At 40.5% G+C, this 18,736-nt stretch overlaps 1 protein-coding gene across 1 annotated transcript in view; it reads right to left on the bottom strand.

The window, feature by feature from the left end:
* NRG3 (neuregulin 3) overlaps positions 1 to 18,736 on the bottom strand; it is a 912,476-nt gene that overhangs the window by 19,612 nt on the left and 874,128 nt on the right. Inside the window, exon 8 of the mRNA XM_006112415.5 lies at positions 4,863 to 5,033. Within this exon, the coding sequence (XP_006112477.2) occupies positions 4,863 to 5,033 (171 nt within the window). The remainder of the gene's footprint in view (positions 1 to 4,862; positions 5,034 to 18,736) is intronic.

Below are 18,736 nucleotides of genomic sequence, written 5' to 3'. Positions count from 1 at the left end.
ACTGGGTTAAGCAGGCAACTGGATCTCTGCCAATAGGAGAACCTCAACTTTGACCCTATTTGTCTGTATTTACTTCAACAAAAAACTATGTAGTCCAGTGAAGGGGACACACAACTTCCCTACCTATCTGTTAACTTGATCAGGGTGCTCATACTTCGGAGTCGCTGTTCATCCCCTGCAGGATATCCAAACAACCTCCTTATGTCAATGTATGCTTTTTATGTATGCCCCAGAGATGGGCTCCGACAGTGGCATTGATATCCATGTAGCTGGGATTAAATTACCCCAAGCAAAGACAAATCTTAGGTCTGGAACAGACTTTCAGTGACAGAACCTTCTAAAACTTGCACCAAGGGATTTCAGAATTGCCAATCTACAAAAAGATTCCATTCTTCTATCATTTTCCAGTGCAAATTTTTGCTACTTTTTGGCTACAATTATTTCTGTGACCCTGGCCCTGGATACAGCTGTGCTTATCTGGGGACCTTTTCCTAGCATTCTAGTGTAGGAATGCACATAAGCACTAGAGCTTCTACAGGCACACTGAGAGGCCATTCATGTTTTGTTTGGGGGCATATTTGTATATACTGGCAACAACTAGAAGAAAGAGAAAAGTACAGGCAGTCCCCGGGTTACGTACAAGATAGGGACTGTAGGTTTGTTCTTAAGTTGAATCTGTATGTAAGTCGGAACTGGCGTCCAGATTCAGCCACTGCTGAAACTGATCAGCAGCAGCTGAATCAGGGCTCCTGGGGCAGAGCAGCTGGGGTGCTGCCGGGTTGGTCCAGTAGCGCCAAGGAGCGATGCTGCGGGACCAACCGGCAGTGCCCCACCTGCTCTACCACAGGCCCAGAGCTTTGCTCCACGTCTCCCTGGTCTGCTGGGGGAGGGGGGCGCACTAGCTGCGTCCCCCCCCAGCAGACCAGGGAGATGCTGAGCAAAGCGGCAGAGGACCCAGGCGGGACCGCGGCGCTGATCTGGCTCCTCTTCCCCTCCCCTCAGCAGACCAGGGAGACGCAGAGCAGCTTTTCTCGCCCCGGAGGACGCAGGCGGCGGGACCGGGCATCCCGCCGCTCCCGTCATCCGGGGCGAGAAAATCCCTGTTCGTAACTGCGGATCCGACATAAGTCGGATCCGCGTAATTCGGGGACTGCCTGTACATGGCCTGAAACAATAGCTATTGAATTAAATGAATGAACCCAATGGACTTTGTCAAACCCACATTATGCAATACCCAATAGCAGGCAATGGAAACCCCTAAAGCATAAAAGTATGTAGCAAAAATCTGCTACTCTCACCCACATATATCCATTTTTTAATTTTATTATTTTTATAGAAACATAGGAATCGACAGATTAGATCAGACCTGAGTTCCAGATAGTTTGGTATCCCATCTTGGCAATGGCCAGCACCAACTGTTTCAGAGAAGGTATAGGATATCCTGCACTAGACAATTGTGTGATAATCTGCCCACATCTTATGCAGAGATTGGCTTACATATTTGACTGTGTGATTTTACGTCCTTCCAAAGTTGTTAGCATTAACTACTATAAGTCTATCAGTGTTATCCACCTAAATATCACATCCTTTTTCTAATATTATATTTATGCATTGTTTGAAAAAGTACTTTTTATATTTTTAATAATTTATGAAGTTGGCACCTTTTCATTGCATTGAATGCCCCTTCAATCATGAGTAATGAGACAGGTACAGAAAAATCTCCCAACCTACCTTCTCTAAACTATAATTATTCTATATACTTCTATCATGCCCCCATTTATTTGTCTCCTTCCTGAGGCAGACAATCACAGCCCTTTCAGTGTCTCTTCATATGAGAGATTTTCTGTAACCATGATCAATTTAATCATCTGTCTTTGGAACCTCTCTAGTTCTGAAATATTATTTTGAGATGGGTTGAGCAGTGTTGCAGAGCTCATTCCAGAAGAGGTCGAACCATTGATTTATATATTCTCTGTATAATAATTTCTCTCTGATTCTCCACGAGGTTCCTCATGCATCCTATCATTCCTGTTTGTTTTGACTAGAAAGTAGCACGCTGAGCAACGTTCTCTCCTACATGGATACAGTTCATTTAGAATCCTGAAAGATTGTATCCCTCCACATTGTATTGCATTGCATTTATCATCATTGTACTTTATCTGCCATGCTGTTGTCAATTCACTTAGCTTGGCAAATTCGTTCTGAAGTTCCTCAGTTGTCTCAGAACCTAAATAACCTTGTGCCCCATTGGTGACTTTTATTACCTCCCTACTCCTCCCCCTTTCCAGAACTCATATATATATTGAAACATCACTGAACCCTTGAGGCACCCTGCTATTAAACTTCCAACATGATGAAAATTGACTATTTATTCCTACAAGCTGCTTCCCGTCTTAGTGTTTTTTTGTTTTCGTTTTTTTCCTTTTGACTTCTTCTGTTTTTTGGCAGACTCTAGTGAGGAACTTTGTCAAATGCCCTTTCAAAGCCTTGAAATATTATGGCAACCAGCTCTCCTTAAACATGCTATACTTTAAGGAAGTACAATAAAACGGCCTCACAATAGATATTGTATTTGTTAGCCAATGAATCCCTTAAGTAATTTAAAGGGATTATTGTAATGACTTAGGTAAAAAAATAATTTAAAATAAAAAGCCAAAAAGACCATTAAAATAAATGTGTTTGACTGTTCTCAATAGTCCCTAGTGGTACAATTATCTGAAGGGGGCTCAGAACAGGTTTCTTTCTGATCTGATTTGATACAGTTTTTTATTAGAGTTATGACTGGCCCAAGTGTCCAGGTTGAAATTGCTTTCCCCTACTGCTGTGGAGTATACCATGTGCCACTGAGATGGTATCCTCCAACCCAAAGGTAAGTCTGTATTGCTACGTACACAGAATGCAGTCTGTCAAGTGCTCGGGAACCTGAGGGAGAAAAGCACTCTCTGAATACAGATATATATTCCAATAAATACTTGTGGCCTGTGTTATCCAGGGGGTCAAAGCAGAAGAGCACAATGGTTGCTTCTGACCTTCAAAACTATAAACAAATGCCATCATACATAAGCCCATGTTGTCTCTTCAGTTGATTTTATTCATTTTGGATGTGGCACTCAGTTTGGAAATTCTGGAAGCTGCTTATATTCTAGTTTACACTCATTTTATATCAGTAGGTCTCCACTGATTTCGGTGCAATTCATCTTGATTTCTACCAGCTCATGTGAATTAAGTTAAGTGCCAGATGCAGGGCATTTACACATCACATCCCTGACATTTCTTCCTCATCTGACAAGAATTGTATTTGTTCAGGCTCTGGAGGATCTTCTGGAAACACTGAGGTATACTCAAATATTATGAACTGGGTTTCAGAGGAACCAAGCAGCTGCAACATCAATTGCCTTGAAAGGAAGCTGAACTTTTGAAATGCAAGCCTTAAGAGTAACACTGATGCTGCATACAACTGCTGCATCTTTTACTGAATACGGATGGAGAAAGAAAAACCTCCTGACTTCGTGTGCATTTTAAAGAGCAAAGGCCAGTGAAAAATTACATCTACCCCAAGGTTGCGTCTAGACTGGCATGCTTTTGTGCAAATACTTTTAACGGAAAAGTTTTTCTGTTAAAAGTATTTGCGCAAGAGTGTCTACACTGGCACGGATGCTTTTGCGCAAAAGCAAATCTTTTGCGCAAAGGCACATGCCAGTATAGATGCTCTCTTGCGCAAGAAAGCTCCAATGGCCATTTTAGCCATCGGGCTTTCTTGCGCAAGAAATTAACGTGGCTGTTAAAAGGGCTGTTACACTGGCCCTCTTGCGCAAGAATACTTGCACAAGAGGGCTTATCCCTGAGCGGGAGCGTCAGAGTATTTGCGCAAGAACCACTGATTTTGTACAGTACAAAGTCAGTGTTCTTGCACAAATACTCACAGCCAGTGTAGACAGGCGGCAAGATTTTGCGCAAAATCATGCCAGTCTAGAAGCAGCCCAAATGTATGTAAGGAACTATGTTTTATAACTGTACACTAAATATTAGCTTTGTACTATTTGTTTTCCCACAGTAGGTCAGTACTGGTGGTGGAGACAATGCCGAGTACAACTCATTCGAATTACAGATCCCAACACTGGTACATGAGGAATACAATAGCTATAAAAGGTGGCAAGTGGGTAATCCCTTTCAGTCCATGCTGATCATTTCTTCTTCAGGCTTTTTAGCATCCATCCACGTAGAATCATAGAATCATAGAACACTAGAACTGGAAGGCACCTTGAGAGGTCATCGAGTCCAGTCCCCTGCCCTCATGGCAGGACCCATTACTGTCTGGACCATCCCTGATAGATGTGACTATCCCCGGGAGATGAGGATAAAAATATGATATCCTCAAAGGCCAATGTGTTAAAACTGTACTTTTGCTTTTAACATTATACACCTAATGGATAATGCTCTGAAAACTACAGGTTGAATCTCTCTAGTCCAGCACTCTCTGGTCCGGCAACATCCATAGTCCAGAATTATTTTAGTTAGGTAGGTGTCCACTTAACAAGGGTGTGGATAAGTTTCCTGGGGCCCTATAAAGTTTGTTTACAGCCACCAGTCCTGGCCGTCTATGTTCTGTGCTATTATTTAGCTTTAATTTAACCCTAAATATCTTCTAAGAGCCCAGTAAGCAGTGAATGTGTTGGTAATGCTGCTAGACAATATTGACCTCCCATGGTTCAGCAAATTTTCTGGTTAGGTACTGGTCAGATGCTGGACTAGTGAGGTTCAACCTGTAGTTAGTACTGTAATAGCAAAAGAGATTTTCTAAGTAAGAGATTTTTATTTATTTTATTTTGCAGTTGATAGCCTTAGTTGTTTTTATTACTTACCCTTGACAAGGTATTGTGTCCTGATCTATGATCCTTGACTCTTCTAGCTGTTGATATGCTGGTCCTGTAATTCCACTGAACCTACCCCGAGGTAAGGGTGGAGTCCGCCGAAAGGCATTCTTGTGTAGCATTCCACTTCTTTGTCCTGGGCTGCAGCATGAAGAGAGACTTCTGGGAAAAGAGCAAGAATACAGTTAAAAACTACCAGAGCCCCAACATAACAATGTATAGCGTAAGATTACAGAATTAATAATACATGAACTACAATATTATAACTTTGCTGTTGTCATTTGTGATGTCAGCTGCAGTTCTCCATGAAAATATAATGCTATAATTCTTTCTTTGCTGTTTATGCCATATTTAAATTTCAGTTTCTCCTGGAGGAATATAAATAAACAGTGGATTTTTTGTAATTTCTCTATTTGGTCAGATGCCCTTCTATTTTCTCATCATCATCCTGATACTTAGGGTCAGATAAACAGCTGAGGATCTGAACCTTAAATTTTAGGCATGTCTACCAATGCTTTATCAACTTGCACTGTCCACTTTAGTACCAACTCAGTTACCTTTTGTAGTGATGTGTTTTTCCTATTTTAGAAAATTGCAACCTTTTCATTTTTTTTTTTAATTTTAAGGGAGCTGAGAATTGTTCCCATTTACTGCATGAAACATAAGGGATCTGGAATCTAGATAAAGTTATTTTACATTAGAGCTGAATTCAGTTGTTGCTAATGCAAAAATAAGGAAACACACCATTAACCCACAAACTATTTCCATCATTAGCTGGTCACAATAGCATAGCCTCACTGACTTGTTTGTTTTCTGCTATACTTATTTGCAGTATCTCATCTGTGCATTTCCTTCATTATCAGTTAGTCTATGGCAAAATCTTATGGATAAAGCATAGAGTCAAACATAGTAAAAATCCTAAGTCAATTTCTCCAAAGATAGAAATTCTGCAATATAATAAGAAGAGTATAGCAGGATTAATATACTACAAAAAAACCTGCCCAGAATGGTGGCAGTGATTGTGAAAGGCTCACGGAGACAAGAGACAGAAAACTCAAAGAGCAGAAAACCTAATAATAATAATAATAATAATAATAATAATAATAATAATAATAATAATTTCTAGACATCATTAGTAACTGCTTCTTGGAGAGGCTACTCCTGGAACCCATGTGCAACTATCATATAATGAAATTTAATATCATTGTAGGGAGCAAATATAAAAAAAAATCCAGCACAGTAGCATTTAACTTCAAAAAAGAATGACACAAAAATGAGGAAGCTACTTAAATAGAAATTTAAATGAACAGTCACAAGAAGAGAAATGCCTGCAAACTGCGTGGATTTTTTTAATTTTTATTTTAATATATACCCCAAAATAAACAAACAAGAAGGAGAAGAAGTAGAAGGACCAAAAAAGTCACTACGTCCAGATTAGTAAGAGGCAATTACAGAACCAAAAAAATAAATCTTTTAATGGATAAATCCTCTTGAGGAAAACAAAAAGAAGCACAAACTCCAGCAAGTCAAGTGAAAAAGCAAAATTAGGCAGGCCAGAAAAGAATTTAAAGAGACACTACAAAAACTAATATTGCATATATCAGATATAGGAAGGCTGCCAAACATGTGGGGCCACTGCACAATCAAGGTGATAAAGAAGAACTTAAGGAAGATAAGGCCATTGGGGAGAAGCTTTGTACATTAATAGCCTCAATCTTCACTGCAGAGCGTGGGAGAGAGATTTCCACACAAGAGCCATTTGTTTAGGTGACAAATCTGAGGAACTATCCCAGATTTATTGGATGTAATCTTGGAACAAACTGATAAATTAAACAGTCATAAGTCACCAAGAGCAGATGGCGTTCACTCAAGAGTTCTGGAGGAATATTAAATTGCAGAACTACTTGTGGTCTGCAGACTATTACTTCAATAAGCCTCTCTACCAGATATTTGGAGGATAATGAATGTAATATCGATTTTTTAAAAAAAGCTCTAAATGCAATCCTTGCAACTAGAGACAAGTAACTTTAACCTCGGAACCAGACTATGAATACAACATGTTAAGGAAGATTAAACAAGGTTTTTAAAGGAAAATCATGCCATACCAATCTATTAGAATTCTTCGAGGGAGTCACAACAAGCATGGAGACAAGGGTGATCTTGTAGATAAAGTGCATTCCGACTTTTAGAAAGTCTTTAACAGGGTTCCTCACCAAAGGCTTTTAAGCAAAATACGCAGTCATGGCACAAGAGGGAAGGTCCCCTCTCATGGTTCATGAACTGGTTAAAAGATAGGAAACAAAGGATAGGAATAAAGGGTCAATTTTTCACAGAAGAGAGAGCTAAATAGCATGGTCCACCAGTGATCTGTACATAGACCTGTTCTGTTCAACATATTCATAAATTATCTGGAAAAAGGGGTGAAAATGAATTGGCAAAGTTTACAGATGATAAAAAATTCTGCAAGATAGTTAAATCCAAAGATATCTGTGAGAAGTTGCAAAGGAATCTCACAAAACTGGAGGTGTGTCTAGACTACAGGGTTTTGTCGACAAAAGTGGACTTTTGTTGACAAAACTATACTTGCGTCTACACTGCTGCTGAGTTCTGTCGACAATGACCTCTGACTACCAAAAGCTGGGAATGGATAACAGGGAAGTTCATTCCCTATGAAGTATCTGGAACTGGCCACAGTTGGAAGACCAACTATTCGGCTACATGGACGAAATACATGTATTTGAAAGAAGTGTAACTTTTTGCTAGACGCATAAACCCAGTCTCTGATGCAATTCAGACAACTGCTTTTATATTTGTTCTTCCATTTGTAGTACTTTCATTAAAAGGAGCTTCTCTTTGTATGAAATGTGATCTTTATTTTTTTGCTAGGGCTGCACTTAAAATCAAATTTTCCTCCCTGAAGTAAAACAGATGTTGCCTTCAAAAGTTATCTGTCTTGTTTTCTCTTCAAGTAGCTATTCTCCCACTCATATTAGAAACTTCCTATATTGTTCTCCAGCCCAGGCTCTGCCACTTTTTTAATTGAAAAGATAAACAACCTGTAGCGATAATAAGGGCTTTTCAACAATCTCCTTAAACTTATTTTTTCCGTAGCCAATGAGAACTCTAGGGAACCATTCTTAGAAACGTTATGTGGGCTGAAGTACTAGACTTTTGATTCTTAAGACTGGGGTTTAGCTCTCAAAATATATTAATGGGAAATGAGTTTTACTCTCTCAGCTTCCTCCTTTGTGAAAATTTATTCTCCTTACACGACTACAAAACAATCAACAATCTGAGCTTGGACTCTGAGGAGGGAGCCTGAAAAGGTACAGCCAACTGAATAATACATAGTGGATAATTTCTTCTTTCATGGTGAAAAAAAATGTGGATATATCAGTGCCCGCCAATTCGTTATTCTTTTTTAAACTCTTTGTGGAATATTTTACTCTCAAAACTGATCATAGATATTTGAAATGGAGGCTGTATCACTTAGTAGTGCGTGATCACCTAAGTCACATACTATTTTTCCCCTGTTCTGATTGGATGAGAGTGTGGAATTTTCCACACAAAAACCTGCATATGAAATTTAACAGTTTATTTCTGGGAATGTTTTCAAATGTGCAGGTGAAATTCTCTTTCCTAGGATATTTTTGTAAGTAAGAGGTGATTGATCAAGTCTTTCTGATTATGTGCACAAAAAACAAATGTGAACTTGAGAAAAACCAATTCATTAATGAGTTCCATCAAATATTTGCAGGAAAGTATTTACATTAGCTGCCCATTTCTTGCTGCAGGTCAGACTAGATGCTGAAGAATTACGTATCATAGAATTATAGAATCATAGGACTGGAAGGGACCTCGAGAGGTCATCGAGTCCAGCCCCCCGCCCTCAAGGCAGGATCAAGCTCCGTCTACACCATCCCTGACCGATGTCTATCTAACCTGTTCTTAAATATCTCCAGAGAGGGAGATTCCACCACCTCCCTTGGCAATTTATTCCAATATTTGACCACCCTGACAGTTAGGAATTTTTTCCTAATGTCCAATCTAAACCTCCCCTGCTGCACTTTAAGCCCATTACTCCTTGTCCTGTCCTCAGAAACCAAGAGGAACAAATTTTCGCCTTCCTCCTTGTGACACCCTTTTAGATATTTGAAAACCGCTATCATGTCCCCCCTTAATCTTCTTTTTTCCAAACTAAACAAGCCCAGTTCATGAAGCCTGGCTTCATAGGTCATGTTCTCTAAACCTTTAATCATTCTTGTCGCTCTTCTCTGTACCCTTTCCAATTTCTCCACATCTTTCTTGAAATGTGGCGCCCAGAACTGGACACAGTACTCCAGCTGAGGCCTAACTAGTGCAGAGTAGAGCGACAGAATGACTTCACGAGTTTTGCTTACAACACACCTGTTGATACAACCTAGAATCATATTTGCTTTTTTTGCAACAGCATCACACTGTTGGCTCATATTCAACTTGTGGTCCACTATGACCCCTAGATCCCTTTCCGCCATGCTCCTTCCTAGACAGTCGCTTCCCATCTTGTATGTATGGAACTGATTGTTCCTTCCTAAGTGGAGCACTTTGCATTTCTCTTTATTAAACCTCATCCTGTTTACCTCTGACCATTTCTCTAACTTGCTAAGGTCATTTTGAATTATGTCCCTATCCTCCAAAGAAGTCGCAACCCCACCCAGTTTGGTATCATCTGCAAACTTAAGAAGCGTATTCTCTATCCCAATATCTACATCATTGATGAAGATATTGAACAGTACGGGTCCCAAAACAGACCCTTGAGGAACTCCACTTGTTATCCCTTTCCAGCAGGATTTAGCACCGTTAACAACAACTCTCTGACTACGGTTATCCAGCCAATTATGCACCCACCTTATCGTGGCCCTATCTAAGTTATATTTGCCTAGTTTATCAATACGAATATCATGCGAGACCGTATCAAATGCCTTACTAAAGTCTAGGTATATGACATCCACCGCTTCTCCCTTATCCACAAGGCTCGTTATCTTATCAAAGAAAGCTATCAGATTAGTTTGGCATGACTTGTTCTTCACAAACCCATGCTGGCTATTCCCTATCACTTTATTACCTTCCAAGTGTTTGCATATGATTTCCTTAATTACCTGCTCCATTATCTTCCCTGGGACAGACGTTAAACTGACCGGTCTGTAGTTTCCTGGGTTGTTCTTATTCCCCTTTTTATAGATGGGCACAATATTTGCCCTTTTCCAGTCTTCTGGAATCTCCCCTGTCTGCCATGATTTTTCAAAGATCATAGCTAAAGGCTCAGATACCTCCTCTATCAGCTCCTTGAGTATCCTGGGATGCATTTCATCAGGACCTGGTGACTTGCTGACATCTAACTTTCCTAAGTGATTTTTCACTTGTTCTTTGTGTATCCTATCTTCTAAACTTACCCTCTCTCTGCTTGTATTCACTACGTTAGGCACACCTCCAGACTTCTCGGTGAAGACCGAAACAAAGAAGTCATTGAGCATCTCCGCCATTTCCAAGTTCCCTGTTACTGCTTCTCCCTCCTCACTAACCAGTGGGCCTACCCTGTCCTTGGTCTTCCTCTTGCTTTTAATGTATTTATAAAAGGCCTTCTTGTTTCCCTTTATGCCTGTAGCTAGTTTGATCTCATTTTGTGCCTTTGCTTTTCTAATCTTGCCCTTGCATTCCCGTGTTGCTTGCCTATATTCATCCTTTGTTAGTTGTCCTAGTTTCCATTTTTTATATGACTCCTTTTTTATTTTGAGATCGTGCAAGATCTCCTTGTTAAGCCAAGCTGGTCTTTTGCCATATTTTCTATCTTTCCTACACAGCGGAATTGTTTGCTTTTGGGCCCTTAACAACGTCCCTTTGAAATACTTCCAACTCTCCTCAGTTATTTTTCCCTTCAGTCTTGCTTCCCATGGGACCTTACCTACAAGTTCTCTGAGCTTATCAAAATCTGCCTTCCTGAAATCCATAACCTCAATTGTGCTGGTCTCCCTTCTACCTTTCCTTAAGATCATGAACTCTATTATTTCGTGATCACTGTCCCCTATACTGTCTTCCACTTTCAAGTTCTCAACTAGTTCCTCCCTATTTGTTAAAACCAAATCCAGAACAGCTTCTCCTCTGGTAGCTTTTTCAACCTTCTGAAACAGAAAGTTGTCTCCAATGCAGTCCAGAAACTTATTGGATAGCCTGTGCCTCGCTGTGTTAGTTTCCCAACATATGTCTGGATAGTTGAAGTCCCCCATCACCACCAAATCTTGGGCTTTGGATAGTTTTGTTAATTGTTTAAAAAAGGCCTCATCCACCTCTTCCACCTGGCTAGGTGGCCTGTAGTAGACTCCTAGCATGATATCTCCCTCGTTTTTTACCCCTTTTAGCTTAACCCAGAGACTCTCTACACAGCTATCTCCTACGTTCATCTCCACTTCAGTCCAAGTGTGTACACTTTTAATATACAAGGCAACCCCTCCTCCCTTTTTTCCCTATCTGTCCTTCCTGAGCAAGCCGTACCCTTCCATACCAATATTCCAATCATGCGTCCCATCCCACCAGGTTTCTGTAATACCAATGATATCATAGTTGTATTTATTGGTTAGCAATTCCAGTTCTTCCTGCTTATTACCCATACTTCTCGCATTTGTATATAGGCATCTAAGATACTGATTTGATCTTGCCTCCCTGTTGTGCCCTGACCCTCCTTTCTCCTTGCCATTATAGGCCGTAGTCCCCCCCTTTTCCAAGCTATCTCCCAGTCCCGCACTTGCTTTCTTTAGGTACTGACCACAAGTTCAGTTACAACTTGCTAACAGCCCTAAACAACCCCTCCACCAATATAATGCATTTTGAACATCCATAAAGCTTAAACTGTATTGAATTATTGGGCTACCCTCTGTTTCAGCAGTTATTATAGTGGTAAATCTGCTCACAAAGCCATGAGAAGCTTTCATTGTGTAAACACAGACAACTATGAGTAAACAAAAACATTTTCATGTGCACAAACACATTTGCACAGAAATTGCTCATCTGGCCACTCTACATTTGAGACAATTATTTATGATAATTTGGAAAAACAAAATTAAATGTAAAATCTGCTAGGGTGCATATACAGAGTATCGTAAACTTGAAATAAGATATGTAATTTGCGCTATGCAAGTTGCATATCTTATTTCGATTGTATTTGGAAATAGCTTATTTTGAAATGTGGTGTGTCTCCACAGCATTAAATTTTGAAATAATGCACTATTTAGAGCCATCCCTTCTCCCTCATGCAACAAGGTTTGCTGGGATGGTGAAATAGCACACCCCTTATTTAGAAAAAATATTCTAAATAATACAGGGTAGCTATTTCAGGATACCGAAGGTATTCTGAATAGTTGTGCAGTGTAGATGTACTCCTAGACAGATAATAATAAATCAGACCTATATATTTTGTCTTTCCCTCAAACAGAAGGAAAGAAAACTATTTTAATATCTGGACTGAATGTATGTAGCTTGATAGAATATTCCAGCTGGTTCAAAATAACTTAGAACTGTTCTAAGACACTTCTTCCTGCTAGCTTTCTCCTATAAAGTGCTTTTCTCCCTCAGTCAGTCAATGCTCTAAAGATTTCTTCACGTACTGTCCCTATTTATAAAGGTTGCATCATCCAATCAAAGAGGGAAAACATGCTTAGGTAAACAATCAAAAGCCTTATTGCAAAATATCAAATTTTCAAACGATGCACCAAATAAATCAGTGACAAAATTACTAATCAATTATGATTAATAAATAAATCCATATAAATTATGATTAGGTTAGGAACAATTCACAAGTCAGAAAGTTATAATGCCCTGATCAATTAATGCATTTGAAGAAATAGTTCAACCATCTCTAAGCTTAATGATGAATTACCCATGAATTTTTAAGTTGTTTTGTGTGGAATTTTTCCTCAGGTTAAACAGCTGAATAGAACCAAACCCCTGCTCAGCAGGTGGCTTATTGCTTCTCAGTACACATGCACAGCTTTCAGCAGAGTTAAATGTGTGCATGAGGTGGAAAATGCATTGCATCGAATTTGCAATAATTCTTGCTCTTTTTTTAGTTTGTTACCAAATAAAACTGATTATACAGCTCCTTATGGATGAGCACATTCAAAAGCACCTTTCATTGAAACATGGAAAGCATTAACAGGAGGGACACAATTTAAGTGATAAAACTTGAGATAAAAATCAGATGGTACTTTATTGCAACAGGAAGCTAAACATCCCAAACAAGATTCAGGGAATACCCACCAACTATTTATCTGGGATAGTGGCTCAGAAGCAGCAAAATTATAGCAAGCCATAGGAAGATATTAGAATGGCCAACATCCTGATTTTTCAGCAGATCACCTGATTACAGCTGTGCAAAAAAGAATTACAATTGGTGTAATAGATCCTGAAGTGCTTTATAACCTGATAAAAAATCTGTAAAACAGGAGTAGTTCATATACTTCCAGGATTGAATTCAGACACTGTTTAACAAAACAGGACAAGTTTCCCCCTTTATATTTTTTCTCCTGAGTGGAAATAGTAGCTGTACATACACAATGAAAACCAAACTGGCTCCAGGTTTTCTGATTTTCGCCAATATATGATCATAACTTTCCCTTCTTTTGTCTCTGATAATCCCAGGAATCCCAGTATCATCATTGTCTTTGTCACCTCACAGACCAAATGAAGCTACATAAACAACATTTTGTTCTTAAATGTGTGGGTGTAAAGGGAAGAATGTCCTTGTTTACTTTTCTCATTCCTCTATTTTCCTCTTTGTCTCCTTCCATCTCCCAGTAATGCTTTGCTGTCCTTCACTTCATTTTCCTCTTTTGGACGATTGTTTACTCAGCTTATTAATATTCTGTGCCCAGGCCCACTGACAGGAATTCCAGGTCCCTGGACAGGACAATCAATGGGCCTCCTGTCCCCCATACTCAGACATAGCCACAAGCCTGCCACCACCCAGAAAAACCCTGAGAACCATACCTGCACCAAAGGACTCTCTGGTCAGTTGCTGCCCCATCCCCAACCTGCCCAGAGGACCCCTGGGCTGGCCACAGACCCATCTCCCACCTGTCTAGAGGTACCCCATGCCAGCTGTAGCCATGATGCTCCAGCCCCGACTCACAGTATTTTATAGAATCATAAAAGAGGAACCTCTAAGTCCAGTCCCTGGCACTCCTGGCAGAACTAACCACCATCTAAACCATCCTTGACATGTATCTGTGTAACTACTCTTAAAAGTCTCCAAGGATAAAGATTCCACAACCTCCCTAGAATTTGTTTTTATTAATTTTCAAGAATAAGATTTCATTGTTGTAGGATTTCTTATGTGTCCAAACTAATCAATTACGTGTCACAGGATGTTTAACATAAAGAGGCTAACATTTAACCATTTGTAACAGTAATCAATCAGAAACTGGCTTCAACATAAACTTCCCTTGAATGAGTCCAAACGTTTATATGCTTGGGGTAGGAGAAAGTACACAAACAGAAACAATTTGGTTTACATTCCAAACAGGAAAATGATTCTCAAACCGATTTAAGGTAAAATCTGAAAAAGAGGAGGCAGAAAAGTCAAAGGAAACGCCACGAGGCAAGAAGCCAGAAAGGATGATGACATCTCTTATTTTTAAATTAATCAAAAAGGCTTTAGGAAGAACTGGCAGAAATCAATGTATTCCAGGATCATTTGCAATATTAAAAATATTGTTTAACATCAAGCTTTTCTTCTTCTGCTTTGTAAGTTTTTGTCTTCTATAAAATCTCCCTCCCAGGTAGAGATTAAAAGAAAATTCAGAATATCAGGAAACCCCCTTGTAAAATATACAGAGAAACAGACTCTGTTTCCTTTACCCTCCCTGCACCTGCCTTGACCTTTAGGTATAGGAGTTCTGCTGAAGGAAGTTGTCTTATACTTTATAAGAATCAATGCATGAGATCAACTTGGAATACCAAATATGCACTGTGTTTTACAAGAATTGGAAAATCTGATGTTAATTCCATATTGCTCTACAGTCTCTTACATACAAGCATCTTTCAGCGAATATTTCCAATGCTGCACAATCCAGACCTGCATAAGCCATTTTTTCTTCTGTTTCCAGCCTGGGGACTATCAAGCCCTCATGCTGAAACAAAGCAGCAGGGAGAGGCAGGAGGAAAGCCAAGACAACCTGCAGGCTATCAAATTGCTATTCTTCAGCGACAACTTGTGACTTTATGAGAACCATCCTCTTTATCATTAGCTCTGTCTTAGTGATAGCTCCATTGATCCGTGTGAAGACCTTTACCATTGACATTATGAGCAAAAACTAAGAATTTTTGCTGACTTAGGGTTGTGAACATGGGGCCCGACATAGCTCACATTTTACCATAAGGGATGGTTTCTTCCCCAGCGAGTTGTAATCGGCTGTTGAGTCTGGCCTCACGAGGACGAAACACTTTTTGTACACTAGACATTTCTGCTCAAGTTAATCAAGTCACCACAGCAGTAGTTTTCTCGGGAGATGAATACTCATGAATTGCTGCATTGGGGGATAGGCAAAGGCCAAACGAAGGCAATGGAAGGTCTTGTTCCATTCACATCAAGAATCTTTGCATCATACCCAGAATAAGAGATTTTTTTCTATCTGAGGCTATGTCTAGACTGCAGGCTTCTTTTGGAAGAAGCTTTTCTGGAAGAGATCTTCTTAGAAAACTTCTTCCGAAAGAGAGCGTCTACACAGCAAAAATGCCTTGAAAAAGCGATTTGCTTTTTTGAAAGATAGTGTCCACGCTGAATGGACAATATATCGCATTTAAACTGATTACCATGGAAGGAGTAATCCAGGCCACCAGAGCACCTGTGCTTTTTCCTCTTTCCTCTTCTTTCAAAAGAACTCCCTCTTTCCTGTCCACACACGCCTATTTCCAAAAGAGCTCTTTCGGAAAAAGGCTTCTTCCTCATAGAAAGAGGTTAACCAATGTTGGAAAAACCCCTCTGTTCTTTCAATTTTCTTTCTAAAGAATGCAACTGCAGTGTGGATGTAACAGGAGTATTTTTTCTGAAAAAAAGCCGTTTTTCCAAAAAAATCCTCTGAAGTTTAGACATACCCTGAGATACACATAAACCATCCTCTCCCAGTCACCATTATGACTGAGCACATTGTGTTTTTATTGCATGTGTCCTTAGTACCCGCCTTATGAGGCAGACATGTCCAGTTATCCCCATTTCACAGCCTGAGAACTGAGGTGTGCCTATGGGAATTGGGCACTGAGATTCTTTAAGATCCCACTTACATCTGGATACTTCAATGCTTTGAGAGCTTTCATAGAATCATAGGACTGGAAGGGACCTCGAGAGGTCATCGAGTCCAGCCCCCCGCCCTCAAGGCAGGACCAAGCTCCGTCTACACCATCCCTGACAGATGTCTATCTAACCTGTTCTTAAATATCTCCAGAGAGGGAGATTCCACCACCTCCCTTGGCAATTTATTCCAAAATTTGACCACCCTGACAGTTAGCAATTTTTTCCTAATGTCCAACCTAAACCTCCCTTGCTGCACTTTAAGCCCATTACTCCTTGTCCTGTCCTCAGAAACCAAGAGGAACAAATTTTCGCCTTCCTCCTTGTGACACCCTTTTAGATATTTGAAAACCGCTATCATGTCCCCCCTTAATCTTCTTTTTTCCAAACTAAACAAGCCCAGTTCATAAAGCCTGGCTTCATAGGTCATGTTCTCTAGACCTTTAATCATTCTTGTCGCTCTTCTCTGTACCCTTTCCAATTTCTCCACATCTTTCTTGAAATGTGGTGCCCAGAACTGGACACAGTACTCTAGCTGAGGCCTAACTAGTGCAGAGTAGAGCGGCAGAATGACTTCACGAGTTTTGCTTACAACACACCTGTTGATACAACCTAGACTCATATTTGCTTTTTTTGCAACAGCATCACACTGTTGACTCATATTCAACTTGTGGTCCACTATGATCCCTAGATCCCTTTCCGCCATGCTCCTTCCTAGACAGTCGCTTCCCATCTTGTATGTATGGAACTGATTGTTCCTTCCTAAGTGGAGCACTTTGCATTTCTCTTTATTAAACTTCATCCTATTTACCTCTGACCATTTCTCTAACTTGCTAAGGTCATTTTGAATTATGTCCCTATCCTCCAAAGAAGTTGCAACCCCACCCAGTTTGGTATCATCTGCAAACTTAACAAGCGTATTCTCTATCCCAATATCTACATCATTGATGAAGATATTGAACAGTACGGGTCCCAAAACAGACCCTTGCGGAACTCCACTTGTAATCCCTTTCCAGCAGGATTTAGCACCGTTAACAACAACTCTCTGACTACGGTTATCCAGCCAATTATGCACCCACCTTATCGTGGCCCTATCTAAGTTATATTTGCCTAGTTTATCAATAAGAATATCATGCGAGACCGTATCAAATGCCTTACTAAAGTCTAGGTATATGACATCCACCGCTTCTCCCTTATCCACAAGGCTCGTTATCTTATCAAAGAAAGCTATCAGATTAGTTTGGCATGACTTGTTCTTCACAAACCTATGCTGGCTATTCCCTATCACTTTATTACCTTCCAAGTGTTTGCATATGATTTCCTTAATTACCTGCTCCATTATCTTCCCTGGGACAGACGTTAAACTGACCGGTCTGTAGTTTCCTGGCTTGTTCTTATTCCCCTTTTTATAGATGGGCTTTGTCTTCATGGCTATGTCTAGACTGCAAGCCTCTTTCGAAAGAGAGCGTTTAGACTGCACGTTGAACTTTCGAAAAAGCGGCTTGCTTTTTCGAAAGAAAGCATCCAGTGAGTCTGGATGCTCTCTTTCGAAGAAGCCCTATTTACATTGAAGAATGCCTTCTTTCGAAAGAGGAACTTTCGAAAGAAGGCGTTCTTCCTCGTGAAATGAGGTTTACTGCCATCGAAAGAAAAGCCGCGTTCTTTTGATTTAATTTCGAAAGAACGCGGCTTGAATCTGGACGCAGATGAGGTTTTTTCGAAAAAAACCCTGAGTCTGGACACAGCCCATGAGACTTGCCCTGGGTAACACAGGAAGTCTCGGACAGGGTCTGGAACTGAGATTGGCTATGCACTGCATCAGGTGAGTGCCCTGCCCTTGGAGTGCTCCTTCTTCGCTTCTTTGGACCATTTTCTGACTCCCCAGGTAGGAAAATGGAGCTCTATACTGAGAAAGTTTTATATATCACAAGCAGGGGATATGCAACTAAGGTTCCTCTTCAAATCTGTCTCTGCCCAGACTGCATCTGAGACACAATCTGCAGCCCCGTGGGTTTGTGCAGTTACCAATAAAGCCCCTGAAAACTTTTCTCTCTGGCACCAAAGTAGGGCACGTCGGACTCCCATATCCTGCTGCTCCGTGGACCTGAGCTGGGTTTAAAGCAGTCCTTTGGAATTTCTTGTGGTTAATTTGCTCCGTGGATCCGTGGCTAACATGGGGTTTTATTTACAACTTTCTCCTCATGCGGCGTCGCTCACAGGTGGGTCTGATCCTTGTCAGGGACAGGGCTGCAGGAGCCTGGACAGGGCCATACAGTGCAATGTGGCTGGGTTGGGTGAGACAGGCACCTGGGAAGAGGCAGGAGTCAGCTACTCTGTTCCCTCAAACATGTACTACACCTCCTAAATCCAGCACCCGTTCACAGCCTTCAATGACAAAGCAAATGTGAGCTCAGACAAAAACCTTCCTCTGTAGTAACATGTGTGTGGCTGGGGGTACTAACCAGCTACAGCCTAGGGAAAGTCTGCCGGTCTATAAATAATTGCAGACCGGTGTAGATTCATAATATATTTAATTCATTCACCCTAG

This window comes from Pelodiscus sinensis, chromosome 8 (assembly GCF_052426305.1).
Source record: "Pelodiscus sinensis isolate ZL-2025 chromosome 8, ASM5242630v1, whole genome shotgun sequence".
NCBI classification, from domain to species: domain Eukaryota; kingdom Metazoa; phylum Chordata; order Testudines; family Trionychidae; genus Pelodiscus; species Pelodiscus sinensis.
The sequence above is the reverse complement of the archived record's forward strand: the minus strand, read 5'-3'. Positions and strand labels throughout refer to the sequence as shown.